This window comes from Lithobates pipiens, unplaced genomic scaffold (genome assembly GCF_037356315.1).
Source record: "Lithobates pipiens isolate NorthernLeopardFrog02 unplaced genomic scaffold, aLitPip1_a1.2 Scaffold_35, whole genome shotgun sequence".
NCBI classification, from domain to species: Eukaryota; Metazoa; Chordata; class Amphibia; order Anura; family Ranidae; genus Lithobates; species Lithobates pipiens.
Genome location: NW_027507811.1, coordinates 19,678,713 through 19,696,443, shown reverse-complemented (window position 1 = coordinate 19,696,443; position 17,731 = coordinate 19,678,713). Strand labels below are relative to the sequence as shown.

Below are 17,731 nucleotides of genomic sequence, written 5' to 3'. Positions count from 1 at the left end.
ATATTTACTTTTTAAGGGCTTAACCACATAGAGAAGCCCAAAATCCAAGGAGTACCTTCATACTTTTAAGGAGTGTATCACCCTCCTAGATATGTTGCTAGAATGATTAGGAAAATTTTGTTCTTTTTGGCTGTGGAGCGGTTTGTGACTGCTTTGGTCTGTTCTGGGTTTTGCCGGCTGCAGGTTGGATTATTTCCCCTTGCCTTATGAAGGATTCTAGAATGTAGTGGGCTGGATGAAGGAAATCAGCAGCCCAGCTGATGTTCTTCAGGTGTTGTGGTCCCAGCCAGTCCAGAGCTGGGGGGCACTTCTTCTGAGGATCCTTTCTAATCAAGGGATTTCAATCGGGATCTGTTCTGGAGAGCCCAGTGGTGAATGTTGGACTAAAATTGGAAGGGGGCATCCAGTTATGCAGAAACATTATGCGTACATACTGCAGACCAGGAAACCTCTAGATTGTTTTATTGAGTCACAAAGAGTGACTGTTGCTGCGTGCCTGGCTGTCTGTGCATTAAACTGGGTAATGAACTTTGGGCAAATGGGCTCCTTCGGGGTGGGCACTACAGGGGCATAAATAACACATTTAATTTCCAGATTACCTATGACATTTTGGAGCACCAGGACAGTAGAAACGCCCACATAAATTGGAAAGTAGACTTTCTAAGATGTATAGTAAGACACGAGGTGAGCTTTTTTGAAGTTGTACATGTTTGCCATAATCTTATTTAACAAATTTGTCATTGTAACAAGTTATTTCTAACATGCAGTATGGGAATACTTCCAATCACACCCAAAAAACACACTCCTTTACTCCTCCCCAGTATGAGGTTGCCACATATGTGAGACCTTTACAGAGCCTAACCACATAGAAAGATCCAAAATCCAAGGAGCACCCTCAGGCTTTCTAGGGTCAAAAATGACACATCTAATTATCTGACCTACCTATCACATTTTGAGGCCCTGGAGCATGAGGACAGCAGAAACATTCACAAAATTACCACAATTTGGAGAGGTAACACCCCAAGGTATTTCATATTTTTTGGGCACACGTTTTAGGAAAATGTAGAAAGATAATTAAATGTTACTTTTTTTACACAAAGTTGTCCGTTAATAAAATATGCTAATACACAGTACGGCATACTAACAATTAGCCCTTGTACACACGGTCGGAGATTCCATCGGAATGTGTCCGATCGGACCGTTTTGTCAGATATTCGTGGTATGCATCGGACTGTTTCCATCGGAATATCCGTCGGACCAACTTTTCCAACTTGCCAGAAATATTTTCAGACAAAATGCTCCGATCAGACATACTCCGATCATGTGTAGAGAATTCCGATCGGACAAAGTGCCACGCATGCTCAGATCAAATTCCTACATCAAAGCTATTGGCTACTAGCCTGAACGTAGTCCCATCGTAACGAAATAACGTCATCACGTCGGATATTACAACAACTTCGTCCGACTGTGTGTATACAACAGTTTTGGACAAAATCCGACAGATTTGGTTGTCGGAATCTCCGACCGTGTGTACAAGGGCTTACACTCAAAAACACATTCTTCTCCCCCTCCCAAGTACGGGAATGCCACATGTGTGAGACTTTTTTTAATGTCTGGATTGATTACGTGCTCACTAAACGAAAGGGTGCGTAACCCTGCGCACAAAGGCCATTGGTATTAAATAAGAGGAAGGAGGTTAAAGGCGCCGAGGCCTGGTCACAATATCTAATATGCAAGCAGTGCAATTATAAGGTATAAGTCAAAAAATGTCCAAAGCACTAGGGCAGGCTTCTTGGTGGAGTTTAGCAGACTCTGAATATACACAGACAAAAACTAAAGCAGAGAAGCGCCTCTAAGTGCAGACAGACTTTGTATTTTAAAAGACCCCCCAACAGGGCTACTTACAATAGATGGGTAAACAACGGGCACAAGAATAAGTGTAGGTCCAGGACGCCAGTTGGAGCGTGCCACGGCAGCTGCTGATACCACCAGATGGAATGTAACAGAAGAAGTCCCTGTGTGGAGGAGGAAGTTGGCCGAAGTTCTTCCAGCGGCGGGTGGGCAGCCAGGAGAAGGATAACACAGGCAGGGCTTGGGACCAGAATGCAACACGCTTCGGAGCATGCGCCATACCACATAGAGGCATGTGCACTCCCTTCTCAAGCAAATACGTTTATTGCCAACTCATGGAGAGAACTGAGCAAGGTACAGTATGTACTTAAGAATTAAAAACACTGGTAAATCATGTAACACATATAAATACATAATGATAAATGATATATTAGATAGACATATGTAAAAGAGATCATTACTTGATAGACATTTAATGGGGTAAAAGGTAAAAACATAAAACTTTACCTTTATAAATACCGCCCAGATATGTTTTATATAATTTGATTGAAAGTTATGTCCTAACACCAATGGCCTCTGGTGTGCAGGGTTACACACCCTTCATTTAGTGAGCATTTGGTGATTACCAGTTCAGGTGTTTTGACATTCTTAAAGTATTCATTTGTGTTTATGGATTGATTATGTACCAAACATTGTATCTTGTGCATCCCAAAAATCAACCAACATTGCATATAAAAACAGTGTACGGTAATAGTTGCCTATCTACAAGTGGTAAGGGAATACAGCTCTGCACCTATAGCAGTCCTTGTACCTGTAAGCCAAGCAAGCCTAACCTATTGATATGTGGTTGTTCCCAGGAATTAAGGATAAGCTCAGGTGTGTTTTCGCATGGTCCACGTGCAGAGCCCGCCAGGAAGTCGGCGCTGCGCTAATCACAGGCAGTGAGGCATTGCCCCGATGTGTGGCTGCAGAGATCGGGGAATGTCTTACTGCCACTGATTAGCGCAGCGCTGCGCCCACTTCCTGGCGGGCTCTGCACGTGGACCATGCGAACACGCCTGAGCTCATCCCTACCAGGAATGCCATGCTCACTGACCAGGAAGTGTAGGAGGATGAACAAAGGGTGAACAATAGAGTTCCTGTGGTTCCAGGAGTGCAGATGTCTGCAGGGGATGGCTGGGACTGGTGTCTCGGGAATTTAGTCAGTGGGATCCACAGATGGGTTCGGTAGGACAGCAGACAGCAATGTGGTCGGCAATCAGGTACTGGGACCAGGGCTGGACTGGGACAGAAATTTGGCCCTGGACTTCATCCAGACCGGCCCACTTACATTTTGAGTGTCCCATCAGAACTCCCTTACAACAGAGTGTCCCATCACCAGCCCCCTTACAACAGAGTGTCTGATCAGCACCCCTTACATCAGAGGGTCCCATTACCAGCCCCCTTACAACAGAGTGTCCCATCACCAGCCCCCTTACATCAGAGTGTCCCATCACCAGCCCCTTACATCAGAGTGTCCCATCACCAGCCCCCTTACATCAGTGTCCCATCACCAGCCCCCTTCCATCAGAGTGTCCCATCACCAGCCCCCTTACATCAGAGTGTCCCATCAGCACTCCCTTACATCAGAGTGTCCCATCAGCACTCCCTTACATCAGAGTGTCCTATCACCAGCCCCCTTACATCAGAGTGTCCTATCACCAGCCCCCTTACATCAGAGAGTGTCCCATCACCAGCCCCCTTACATCAGAGAGTGTCCCATCACCAGCCCCCTTACATCAGGGTGTCCTATCACCAGCCCCCTTACATCAGAGTGTCCCATCACCAGCCCCCTTACATCAGAGTGTCCTATCACCAGCCCCCTTACATCAGAGTGTCCCATCAGCACTCCCTTACATCAGAGTGTCCCATCACCAGCCCCCTTACATCAGAGTGTCCCATCAGCACTCCCTTACATCAGAGTGTCCTATCACCAGCCCCCTTACATCAGAGTGTCCTATCACCAGCCCCCTTACATCAGAGAGTGTCCCATCACCAGCCCCCTTACATCAGAGAGTGTCCCATCACCAGCCCCCTTACATCAGGGTGTCCTATCACCAGCCCCCTTACATCAGAGTGTCCCATCACCAGCCCCCTTACATCAGAGTGTCCTATCACCAGCCCCCTTACATCAGAGTGTCCCATCAGCACTCCCTAACATCAGAGTGTCCCATCAGCACTCCCTAACATCAGAGTGTCCCATCAGCACTCCCTTACATCAGAGTGTCCTATCACCAGCCCCCTTACATCAGAGTGTCCTATCACCAGCCCCCTTACATCAGAGTGTCCCATCAGCACTCCCTAACATCAGAGTGTCCCATCAGCACTCCCTAACATCAGAGTGTCCCATCAGCACTCCCTTACATCAGAGTGTCCTATCACCAGCCCCCTTACATCAGAGTGTCCTATCACCAGCCCCCTTACATCAGAGTGTCCTATCACCAGCCCCCTTACATCAGAGTGTCCCATCAGCACTCCCTAACATCAGAGTGTCCCATCAGCACTCCCTTACATCAGAGTGTCCCATCACCAGCCCCCTTACATCAGAGTGTCCCATCAGCACTCCCTAACATCAGAGTGTCCCATCAGCACTCCCTTTCATCAGAGTGTCCTATCACCAGCCCCCTTACATCAGAGTGGCCCACTGAGCCATCGGCCCACCGGGAAACTCCCGGTAGTCCCAATGGCCAGTACATGCCTGACTGGGACTGGTGTGGCGGTGATCAAGAACACTGTTTCTAACTTACACTGGTCTGGGGACAATGGGACACAAGCTGGTGATCAGGAACACTGTTGTCTGGTGATTTTGTACTGGGGTGGCTAGCAATAAGGGACACTGTTGCTGGTTGCACTGGTATGGTGATACTGTACTGGAGTTGGTAGTGATCAGGGACGTTGGTTGGCTGCTCTGGTGACACCGTACTGTGCTGATGGTGGCATCAACATGCAGCTTTTGTTCACATTTGTGATGGCTGTGATTGGTCACAGTGATCACATGGGACAGGGCACATTTTATTGGTCTTGTACCCTGCTCTTTCATCTGCCGTGTCTGATGGACTCAGTGATCACGGAGCCCGCTGCTGCACACTCTAGAGGGCGCACATGAACAGTGCAAAGGGGAGGCCATTCTTATACAGCCCCCGACCTTCAGGAGCCCGCCGTCTTGTTGCTTTTACAGGGCTGTTGTATATGGCAAGTGGTCAGGCACCAAAACTGAAGAACAATCCAGGAAGCAGCTTTCAAAGTATTTAAAAACGCAGGCTGCAGTTGTTTTTTTCTCCACAAGGTGCTGATCTCACTTATTTGCAGAGACAGAATTCCATAGAAGACAGGAAGTGATTTCAACTACAGACGGGCGGTTCCTAGAGATAAGAAGGTTTGCAGGAAGAAAAGGAAGATATCCTCACCATCGGCAGCAGAGGAGGTAATACAAATTCTTTTATATTTACACCCAGTAACCCCCCCCCGTCATGTCCGTCCTCTTCCTCCATAGTCACTGTGATGTCTTTTACCGCCAGCAGATACTACTTTACAGTATATAAATATGTAATATTATAATATGTACACAGAGCCTCTGGTTTATAGGCCGGATACATCCTAAATATAGAGCCATTTATCCAACTGTCCATCCAGAGCCTCTGGTTTATAGAACGGATACATCCTAAATATAGAACCATTTATCCAACTGTCCATCCAGAGCCTCTGGTATATAGACTGGATTCATCCTCAATATAGAACCATTTATCCAACTGTCTGCTTCGCCATTTAGCACTGTCAGGGCCCTCTGATTGGATAAAGTGATGGTTACTTTCTCCAATCAAGTACTCATGGTCCCACCCCACACTATAATACCAAACTTCCCATAGCCAGCTCTTGTAGTGTGGTGCAGGGCTCAGTTTGCTACTAGCGAGTGTAGAGTGTCCACTTATTGTGACTCTGAGTGTAGAGTGTTAGCCCTTGTACACACGGTCGGAGAATCCGTCGGAATGTGTCCTATCGGACCGTGTAGTCGGATAATCCGACTGTGTGTGGTATGCATCGGACTGATTCCGTCGGAATATCCGTCGGACCCAATTTTCCAACATGTTGGAAATATTTCTCGACCAACTGGTTCGATCGGACATACTCCGATCATGTGTAGAGAATTCCGATCGGACAAAGTGCCACGCATGCTCAGATCAAATTCCTACATCAAAGCTATTGGTTGCTAGCCTGAATGTAGTCCCGTCGTAACGAAATTACGTCATCACGTTCTGAAAGATCGGATTTTTCGACAACTTTGTCCGACCGTGTGTATGCAACAGTTTCGGACAAGATCCAACGGACAAAATCCGACGGATTTGGTTGTGGAAATCTCCGACCGTGTGTACAGGGACTTAGTGTAGTGCAGTGTTTAACACAGCATTACATAACATTTAGTGTTGCATACTCTTTATTTTTTTGGTTGCTGTGTGTTTTTTTTCTTTTTTGTGTCTTTTTTATGTCCCCTTCCTGCCCCCCCTTTTTTTTTATTGTCAGCCACAGTTTTTCTGACAGCGACATGGGTGTTCCCCCTTTTTTATTTATTCATTTATTTATTTATTTCCATAAAAGTTTTTTGATTTTATTTAGTAAAGAAAGGGTATACAAAGAAGGCAGTACATAAAGTCACATCATTAACATCAGATTGGGTTTACAGTCTAATCCCCTATACCGGTGATGGCGAACCTTGGCACCCCAGATGTTTTGGAACTACATTTCCCATGATGCTCCACTACACTGCAGAGTGGATGAGCATCATGGGAAATGTAGTTCCAAAACATCTGGGGTGCCAAGGTTCTCCATCACTGGCCTATACACATGACCGGTTTTCCCATAGGAATAAACTCTGAAGGTTTTTCTGACGGAGCTCCGACGGAATTCCGCTCAAGCTGTCTTGCATACACACGGTCACACCAAAGTCCGACCGTCAAGAAGGCGGTGACGTACAACGCGTACGGCGGGACTAGAAAACGGAAGTTCAATAGCCAGTAGCCAATAGCTTCCATCTCGTACTTGCTTTTTGGAACTTCGGAACAGCATACAGACGTACGGTTTTATCCCGATAGGAATTGGTTCCGTCGCTAAAAATATAGAACATGTTCTCTTTCTAGGTCCGTCAGAATTTTCAACGTAAAAAGTCTGATGAGGCATACACACGGTCCGAATATATGATGAAAAGCTCCCGTCTGACTTTTTCTGTTGGAAATTCCGACCGTGTGTACGGGGCATTAGGATAAGTAGAACAGCCTGGGATGAAATCGACCAGGAACAAAACTTGTGCATAAAACGGAGCATCGTTCGGTGGAGGGTCTCTCTTTTATTTTCACCTCCCCCCTCCGGAGAAACCAAAGAAAGGAGGTAGCTTAGGGGTTCGCTCCACAGAAAGGGGCGGTCTGGATACTGCCTCCTAAGGTGATACAACTCCATGCCGAATTATATATAGAAAAAAAGGAGAAATAGCCCATGGGACTTTAAATGAGTAGATCACTGAGGTCAAGACAATTGAGTAGAGTAAATTTAATTAGAATTTATTACAATTCCAAAAACATAATCGTAAAGGAGCGTAAAATCATCATCAGTCATAATACATCTTGATACAATTTGAAAAGTACATTAATATACATAAACATCTTTTGCGCTCGACGCGTTTCGCGAGCTCTGCTCGCTTCCTCAGGAGTATATGTATACATGATTATCTAAAAAATAGTAGAAATCAGTAAAGTATAAGATTCAATGATTGCTAGAAATTGGAGAAGAAGCATGTGACCTCAAAAGAGGTATCCCATACTTACATTATGGTTGGTTAATCCAAAAAAGCTGATCCCAAATGGAGACCATGGAGACTGATCTGTCCGGGAGCTGAAGAGGCATAACCCACATAACCCAATCAGGGTTCGCTCCAGGTCAGGATTGCGAACGTAGTATAACTTGAGTCGGCGTACTTAGTGACAACAGGATAAGCATAGGGAGGGAGGGGGTGGGGGGTACTGTAAAGGTTCCGGTCGAAATTAAGGGTTTATTCGACCGCAAGAGAGGGAGGGGAATAGGTTGAATGAGATGTTTGAAAGAGCGGGTGAGGACGACTTCAAGTCAGATCCAAAGTTGCCCCTGTGTGAATGGACTCCGAGGAACGAGAAGAAGAAGAAAAGTGAGAGGGGCGAGAAAGGGAAGAGGAATCAGAAGGGAGGGAGAGAGTAGGGAAGGGCTTGGTCAAAAAAAGGGGAGAGAGTAGGGAAGGGCTTGGTCGAAAAAAGGGGAGAGAGTAGGGAAGGGCTTGGTCGAAAAAAAGGGGAGAGAGTAGGGAAGGGCTTGGTCGAAAAAAGGGGAGAGAGTAGGGAAGGGCTTGGTCGAAAAAAGGGGTGGGGGGGGCAGATATAAATGTGATTGGGGGGTGTAGGAGAAGAGGGGGTGCTAGTAGGTCATTCTCGTGTGGCTCCGCCTCACAACTCCCCCCGTTTCCTCCAGTCCACTAAAGAGGTCCGAGTTTACTTTTGCAGGTCCATTCTATGGAAGGTATTGGCGGTATCGCTCGGATGTTGTAAAATGGTTCCAACATGCCCGAGTGAATGTGAATTTTTTGTATTCTATCTTGAGAAATATGAATTAATTAATGTTTTTTTTTTTATGTTTGAGACCCTCGCCAACCATTCTCTGATCGTCAGAGCGTTTTTAGAATGCCAATGATTCGGTATGCAGAGCTTTATTCGTTTATTTTTTTAATCGTTTTTACATTTCTGTCAGCGTCGGTCCTCAATTTAACCACTTAAGCCCCGGACCAATTTGCAGCCAAAGGACCAGGCCCCTTTTTGCGATTTCGGCGCTGCGTCGCTTTAACTGACAATTGCGCGGTCGTGCGACGTGGCTCCCCAAACAAAATTGGCGTCTTTTTTTTTTTCCCCCACAAATAGAACTTTCTTTTGGTGGTATTTGATTACCTCTGCGGTTTTTATTTTTTGCTCTATAAACAAAAATAGAGCGACAATTTTGAAAAAAAAAAAAATGCCATATTTTGAAATTTTTGCTATAATAAATATCCCCTAAAAATATATAAAAAAACATTTTTTCCCTCATTTTAGGCCGATACGTATTCTTCTACATATTTTTGGTAAAAAATAAAAAATCGTAATTAGCGATTATTCATTGGTTTACGCAAAAGTTATAACGTTTACAATGTTTTATAGCATTTTTATTAATATTTTTTTAATATTAATTTTTTTTTTACTAGTAATAACGGCGATCATCGATTTTTATTGTGACTGCGACATTATGGCGGACACATTGGACATTTTTTACACATTTTTGGGACCATTGTCATTTATACAGCAATCAGTGCTATTTAAATGCACTGATTCCTGTGTAAATGACACTGGCAGTGAAGGAGTTAACCACTAGGGGGCAGTGTTGGAGTTATGTTTTTTTTTATTGTAGGGGGGCGTGGCCTGGCATGTGACATCACTGATCGTCTTTCCCTATATCAGGGAACAGGCGATCGGTGACAGCCACAGTAGGGAAGCACAGGGAGAGGTTTGTTTACACAGACTTCTCCTCGTTCTTCAGCTCTGTGACCTGATCGCTGTACACCGCTGATCCCGCGGCCACGGTCACGGAGCTCAGGACCGGGTCGAGAGCGCACCACCGCCGGCGTGCTCCCGACCCACGGCTGGGCACTTAAAAAGCAACGTACAGATACGTGATTGTGCCCAGCCGTGCCATTTGGCCGACGTACATCGGCGTGAGGCGGTCCTTAAGTGGTTAAAGCTCACAAAACACCACTTTTCATTGAATAAAGTGCATCCAATTACACATTTTCAAGTATCGTTAAAATGTGAGTAATAAGCCCCCCTCCTATAATGTCTGGGGTGCCAACAAGGAGAGGAAGACATTCCCATGCCACTATGAGGGGTCCAGCAGTGTCTGTGTCAACAAGCAAACGTGGACGTGGTCCATCCTCAGGCAGGGAAACTTTGTCTCTGTTTAGTGATGTTGCCTGTTTTATCCAAGCCACAGGAGGTGTTGGACTGGTTTACTACACCATCCTCATCCTCTATGGCTCTTCAATCTGGCACTAGTGCACAGTCCACCGTAGCTGCCAGAGCGGCTTATCCTGCCTCCTTGTCCACAGCTACTCCTGCCATGGCCCCAGCATCATCATGCATGGAGGAGTCAGCTGAAATATTTGAACACAGCGTCAGCCACTTGCTTCTTGAGGATGAACAGACATTACTTGATTCTGATGTTAGTTATGTGATTGAGGTGCCTATAGGGGAGAACACTGATAAACAAATTGGCAGGCATGTTCCTCCAGCCACAGCGTGTCGCCAAGTTGGCTCCAATTCCCGACCGTGCCATACCTGAATGACGGCTACAGCGAGGTCATCCAGTCCTGGCAGAGCGTTATATGATGACGTCCTCCAATGATCGCTCCCACCGTGCACCCGCTTCAGCTCGCTCTGATTCTTAGGACACAGTTGATCACAGGGGCGGGGGGACTTTATATAAAATGCACCACTCAGGGTAGGCTGAGATATTAGTTATAGTACATGTAATGTTGTGTAGTGGCAAAAATGGGCATAGGGCAGTATTTAATAAAATAAATTTAATTAAATGGATAATATGGTACACAATAGATAAAACATAATACATGCAGTATATTAATTGGATCAATGGTACAAAAATATAGAATAAAATAAAACATTTAGTACATTGTCTCATGATCAACAAATATCATACAATATTTCATAGTCAAAATTAATACCATGATAGGAAAATATCTCACATGATAAAGATAACTGTCAGCAGTATGCCCATAATAGACACAAACATAATGAACATATTATAATAAAAAATAGTAAATCAATATCTCGGCCTTTTAATAAAACCCATGGTATAATATATGGATAATGTGACATAGCAGCAAATATGACATCTCGACGCGTTTTATATCCACTCATCAGGAGCAGCTGGTTGGGAATATCTGTAATGGGTTATATACAGGTAATTAATAATAAAACAATTCATAAAGGGAGAGAGGGAACAACGTCTATATTCCTAACACTCTTACCTAAAGATTATATGATATACTGGTAGAATCAGGTACATAATGAGAAACAAATTAATTTTTTGATCAGGTATATCGGGGGGGTAATAGACCAGACGTCCACCCGGGAGCTAAGGTTCCGACGAGAACGGCAGCAGGATAAGCCAATGGGAGAAAAAGAATAGGAGAAGTGCCCGACCGAGATGTCCCTTCCAGCAATGTGATGTACGATGTTGTATCATAAAGGTTTCCCCTTTTTGTTTTAACTTACTAGGGATGGAGACCTAGGTACGTTAGGTTCAAGGTCTCATATAAAGTCCCAACAATTTTTTTTTTTTTTCAACAGTTGATCACAGGTCGGAGCAAAGAGCCAATCACAGTGGCCCTTTACCACGTGATCAGCAGTGTCCAGTCACAGCTGATCACGATGTAAACACAATCCAGAAAGAGTGTAATGCCACGTACACACGAGCGCATTTTCCATTGGAAAAAACTTGGATTGTTTTTCCGACGGTTTTCCGCTCAAGCTTGCCTACACATACACACGGTCACACAAAAGTTCTCTGAACTTTCAACCGTCAAGAACGCGGTGACGTACAACACTACGACGAGCCGAGAAAATGAAGTTCAATGCTTCCGAGAATGCGTAGAATTGCTTCCGAACATGCGTACGAATTTTGTGCGTGAAAACCATAGATGAGGTAGCAGAAGTAGCGCAGGAAGTATGGACAGAGGATGGGCTAGATATAGGATAGCAATATCACATATTGTGTGCGGATCGCTCTGACGGGAACTGATAAAAGATAAGCAAAGAACATTGTATAATGTACAATATCCAAGGTGAAAGGAGGAGGGAAAAGAGAGCACACATCACTGGAACACACAAAGAGGGTAATAAGATTATTTTTCTATTTACACCAATAAATCCCCCCGTCATGTCCGTTCTCTTCCTCCATAGTCACTGTGATGTCTTTATCCCCAACATCCACTACTACACAAACCTAACATACTGTTATCAGGGGTTATTTTTTGACAATGGTAGAAGTAGGGATAATTCCGGAAAGTATGAAGTGATCATTATGACTTCCTGTCTTCACACAGGATTATAGAGCAATAAACATCTGGAGATCCATGAACACCCAGCAGCCGTCTTCACAGGACATCATCCATCACCGTGCCTCCACCTCACCGCCTGACAACAGAGGTATATAGAAGGACACAAGGATCTCTACAAGGACGCCATGATGGAGAATCAGCCGCCCCTCACATCACCGGGTAAGAGGAGACTTTATTGTAAAGGAGAGAGCAGTACGGAGGCTCCACCTAGATCCCCCATCATCTGATAAACACATAGAAACAATGTATTCAGTCAGTGTGTGTGTTTCCTACAGATGGATCCAGTAATGGGAACCCACCAGAGAGATGTCCCCGTCCTCTGTATTCCCGGGATTCCACACAGGAAGATCTCACCATCCCCCACCATCATCAGGTAGGTGGCACCGAGCAACTAGAACTCAAAATGTATTCTAATCAATGAGAGGACATTCTTCTGTGTAATCTCTTGTTTCTTTTTACCAATGTATTCTACCATCTTTGGGGTTCAGGTTGAAGAACGGAAAGGCATCAAAGTTGAGTATAAAAAGGAAGAAGAAGAAGAAGAAGAGAGGTTGGTGAGTGGAGATCAGCAGTCTATGGAGGAGGAAGAGATGACTATGGAAAGTAAACAGGAGGAATCTTCTCTACATATGGACACAAGTGAGTAAAAAAACACTAAATATACAACCAGTTTATTATTTATTTATTAAAATGCTTAAGCTACGCAGTCTTACCCGAAGGCCTCGATGCGCAAAAACAAAAAGAACAGTGACATTAAAAGACCGTAAGAAAACCAACACAACCAGCATAGCAAGATACAGAATAAAAGCCAGGGAGTCTGTCCATCACACCCCAATTAAAAGTTAGGTGACTCCAAAAGCTTGTACAAAAAGTACGGTCTTCAATTTCTTTCGAAAAGTTCAAAAAGTCATTCTCAAGTGTCAATTTCAGAGGCAAGGAGTTCCACAATACAGCTCCTTGTACTTCACTCGTTCTCCCTCCACATGTTTTCTTTCTAAATTTTGGAATCTTCAGTATGGCCATGTTTGCGGATCTCAAGGATCGGGTAGGCACATACTTGACAAATTTTTCCTTCAGATAGTTTCATAGTTAGTAAGGTTGAATAAAGACACAAGTCCATCCAGTTCAACCTGAGTGAGAGTGTCTTATCCCTGTACATTGCACACTCACGCTGGTCCCTACCCTCAAGGAGCTCACAATCCAAGGTCCCCATTCATATACCAATTTTGGACAGAAGCCAATTAACCTACCTGCATGTCTTTGGATTGTTGGAGGAAACCAGAGTACCCAGAGGAAACCCACGCAGGCACAGGGAGAACATGCAAACTCCAGGCAGGTAGTGTCGTGGTTGGGATTTGAACCAGTGACCCTTTTTACTGCTAGGTGAGAGTGCTAACCACTACACCACTGTGCCGGACAATACTCGGGGCCACGTTCCATGCAGTGCCTTATGGACAAGACATCTAGTTTTAAACAGAACCCGTTCTTTCATGGGCAGCCAATGCAGGGCTCTAAGGGATGGAGTGATGTGGTCACGGCGACCAACACCTGTCAGTAACCTTGCGGCAGCATTCTGAATCAACTGGAGCTTGTAAATGGTACAAGAAGGCAAACCCAAATACAGGGCATTACAGTAGTCCAATTGACTGCTGATAATGGCATTGACCATGGCGATCTTATCAGAATCTACGATATAACGAATAGTCGACCTCGGGAGTCTCAGGTCAGGGGCGTAACTATAGGGGGTGCAGCAGTCGCGACCGCAACTGGGCCCTGTGATGCAGGGGGCCCATGCAGCCCCCTCTACATATGGCCGGCAGCAGCATAGGCAGCTAAGGTTACCAGTACACCATGCACACGGGTAGGTGGAGGTGGAGGGTGACTAGCAGAGCTCCATGCTCGACTATCGCACTGGCTGCTCTTTAGTTGTGCATTCTCCGCATGACCTGTGTCCTCAGCCGGCTCCTCAGAGTACCCCTCTCCTGCTCCATGCATTGCCGCTCAGTCCGATGTCTGTTCTCCCCAGCCAGAGTCCCCCCCCCCCCCCCGAGTCCGGCCCACACTGCACTGCATACTTCTCCTGGGTAAACAAACTTTAAGCACCCAGATGCAGTGTAGCCCTATGAGAGCTCCCCGGAGGACACTGCAGGATTGTCTGCCAGCCCCCCTCCTCCCCCATCATACACAGATGATGAAAGGTCTTTCTGGGAGATATGCTGATCACCCGTCCAGCACACTGGATGGAGCCCAGGCCAACATGGATGAGTGCTCGGCCTGAAGCTTGGTCATGGTGAGTGAGAGGACCCAATCCCCCACACACCATTACATACCCGCTCCATCTCCCCCTGGGGACAGGGGCCCCTTCTCACGTGGGGACAGGGACCCCCATCTCCCCTGGGGACAGGGACCCCTTCTCACCTGGGGGCAGTAACTTCATCTGCCCTGGAGAAAAGGACCTCATCTCTTCTGGGGATGGGGACCCCACCCTGCCTATGGACACTCCCCCAATGGGGCACCTAAAAAAAAAAAAAAAAAAAAAAAATAATAAAAAAAAACTACTGATGCCAGTGGTAGAACTACAGGGCTCACAAAGGTCATACCTGTGACCACGCCCTGGAGTTCCACCGCCGGACTCGGAGGGAAGGGCCCTGGCTTGGGTTCAGGGGGGCCCTTCATGGTTTCTTTCATCGGGGCCCTGAAGGTTCTAGTTACGCCACTGTCTCAGGTAGAAGTGACATGAACTCACCACCCGATTTACCTGAGGGTGCAAGTTCAACCTAGAGTCAAAGATGACACCCAGATCCCTGACCTGAGTGGCCGGAATCGGAAAAGGTTTGAAAAAATTCCGGCCATAACGGAAACAAGTTGGGATACACCTGGTTACTAAAGATGATACATTCAGTTTTGGTGCCATTTAACTTTAGATAATTGGCACCCATCCAGGACTGGATTTCCTCCAGACAGGAGGCCAGCATCACCTGATCCTCCCCTTTCCTGAATAGTTTGAAGTAGATCTGGGTGTCGTCAGCATAGACATGGAACGGGAGATTGTGACGGCGAATGATGTACAGCAGCGGCCTCATATAGATGTTAAATAGGCTCAGAGATAAAGCCGATCCTTGTGGGACCCTGCAAGACAGGGGACTATCGGAGGAATAACATGGTCCCAACGTTACCCTCTGAACCCTGTCTCGCAGGAACGAGGCTACCCATGCCAGAGCTATACCATCCATTCCCACCACCATCTTCAACCTATCCACAAGTATAGAGTGGTCGATGGTATCAAAAGCTGCCAACAGATCCAGAAGTACCAAGGCCGAAGCTTCATTATCATCCAAGGCCCAGAGCAAATCATCCTGGACTTTTATGAGGGCTGTTTCCGAACCTCTCCCAGGACAAAATCCTGACTGAAAGTCATCAAAACTTTTATTAGACTCCAGTTTCCATTATTATTTTACTTCTACGAGTATAAAGTTTGTATTTACATTGTTACATCAGAGGAGAAAAGGTCTATGTCCACTGAAATCACCCAGGAGGAAGACAGAATAACCATATAAAGCTCGGCCTTGTTTTCTTTAGGTTAAAATGTTATTTCCTGATCCGAAAAAGGCAATCAGATATCTTCCCAGATCAACATTCTAAATTGTTTTTCGTACAATTATTAGTATACAGTATTTGTAATAAGGAGAACATCCAGTCATTCTTATTAGTCACCTGGAACCAGATTATTCCTCATCCACAGAGCTCTAAAAACAAAGCACCCCTTCCGTATACAGAGGTTCGTTTATTTTCTATTTAATTACACACAATCTATTCTGCTCACATACAACATGGAGAATGTCACATCATTCTGTACAGGAAACACTGAGAAACCCTAACTGCTGATAGTAAAAACATAATCGGTGTACCTAACTCACTGCCCAATGTGCTGTGGGTATTGAAAACCATTTGAAAGAATCAACTCTAGTCCTCACCAGAAGAAGGCAATTATATTTACCACATTAACCAATGTTCCCAACAAATGAGGAGGAGATACTGTACACCATATGAAAGGTCCATCTCCATTCCTCAATATAACGTCATGTTCCCAACAAATGAGGAGGAGATACTGTACACCATATGAAAGGTCCATCTCCATTCCTCACTATAATGTCATGTTCCCAACAAATGAGGAGGAGATACTGTACACCATATGAAAGGTCCATCTCCATTCCTCAATATAACGTCATGTTCCCAACAAATGAGGAGGAGATACTGTACACCATATGAAAGGTCCATCTCCATTCCTCACTATAATGTCATGTTCCCAACAAATGAGGAGGAGATACTGTACACCATATGAAAGGTCCATCTCCATTCCTCAATATAACGTCATGTTCCCAACAAATGAGGAGGAGATACTGTACACCATATGAAAGGTCCATCTCCATTCCCCAATATAACGTCATGTACCCAACAAATGAGGAGGAGATACTGTACACCATATGAAAGGTCCATCTCCATTCCTCAATATAACGTCATGTTCCCAACAAATGAGGAGGAGATACTGTACACCATATGAAAGGTCCATCTCCATTCCTCAATATAACGTCATGTTCCCAACAAATGAGGAGGAGATACTGTACACCATATGAAAGGTCCATCTCCATTCCTCAATATAACATCATGTACCCAACAAATGAGGAGGAGATACTGTACACCATATGAAAGGTCCATCTCCATTCCTCAATATAACGTCATGTTCCCAACAAATGAGGAGGAGATACTGTACACCATATGAAAGGTCCATCTCCATTCCTCACTATAATGTCATGTTCCCAACAAATGAGGAGGAGATACTGTACACCATATGAAAGGTCCATCTCCATTCCTCAATATAACGTCATGTTCCCAACAAATGAGGAGGAGATACTGTACACCATATGAAAGGTCCATCTCCATTCCCCAATATAACATCATGTACCCAACAAATGAGGAGGAGATACTGTACACCATATGAAAGGTCCATCTCCATTCCTCAATATAACGTCATGTTCCCAACAAATGAGGAGGAGATACTGTACACCATATGAAAGGTCCATCTCCATTCCTCACTATAATGTCATGTTCCCAACAAATGAGGAGGAGATACTGTACACCATATGAAAGGTCCATCTCCATTCCTCAATATAACGTCATGTTCCCAACAAATGAGGAGGAGATACTGTACATCATATGAAAGGTCCATCTCCATTCCTCAATATAACGTCATGTTCCCAACAAATGAGGAGGAGATACTGTACACCATATGAAAGGTCCATCTCCATTCCTCAATATAACGTCATGTTCCCAACAAATGAGGAGGAGATACTGTACACCATATGAAAGGTCCATCTCCATTCCTCAATATAACGTCATGTTCCCAACAAATGAGGAGGAGATACTGTACACCATATGAAAGGTCCATCTCCATTCCTCAATATAACGTCATGTTCCCAACAAATGAGGAGGAGATACTGTACACCATATGAAAGGTCCATCTCCATTCCTCAATATAACGTCATGTTCCCAACAAATGAGGAGAAGATACTGTACACCATATGAAAGGTCCATCTCCATTCCTCAATATAACATCATGTTCCCAACAAATGAGGTGTAGACACTATAGACTAGGGGTCCCCAAGCACC

At 45.0% G+C, this 17,731-nt stretch overlaps 2 protein-coding genes across 2 annotated transcripts in view; one reads left to right on the top strand and one right to left on the bottom strand.

Moving 5' to 3' along the window:
* The window catches only part of LOC143955192 (uncharacterized), a 422,346-nt gene that overhangs the window by 188,722 nt on the left and 215,893 nt on the right, over nt 1-17,731 (bottom strand).
* Nucleotides 1-17,731, top strand: part of LOC143955405 (uncharacterized) — a 50,843-nt gene that overhangs the window by 24,892 nt on the left and 8,220 nt on the right. The window contains 3 exon segments of the mRNA XM_077465458.1: nt 12,151-12,223; nt 12,340-12,437; nt 12,553-12,703. Of these exon segments, the coding sequence (XP_077321584.1) occupies nt 12,151-12,223; nt 12,340-12,437; nt 12,553-12,703 (322 nt within the window).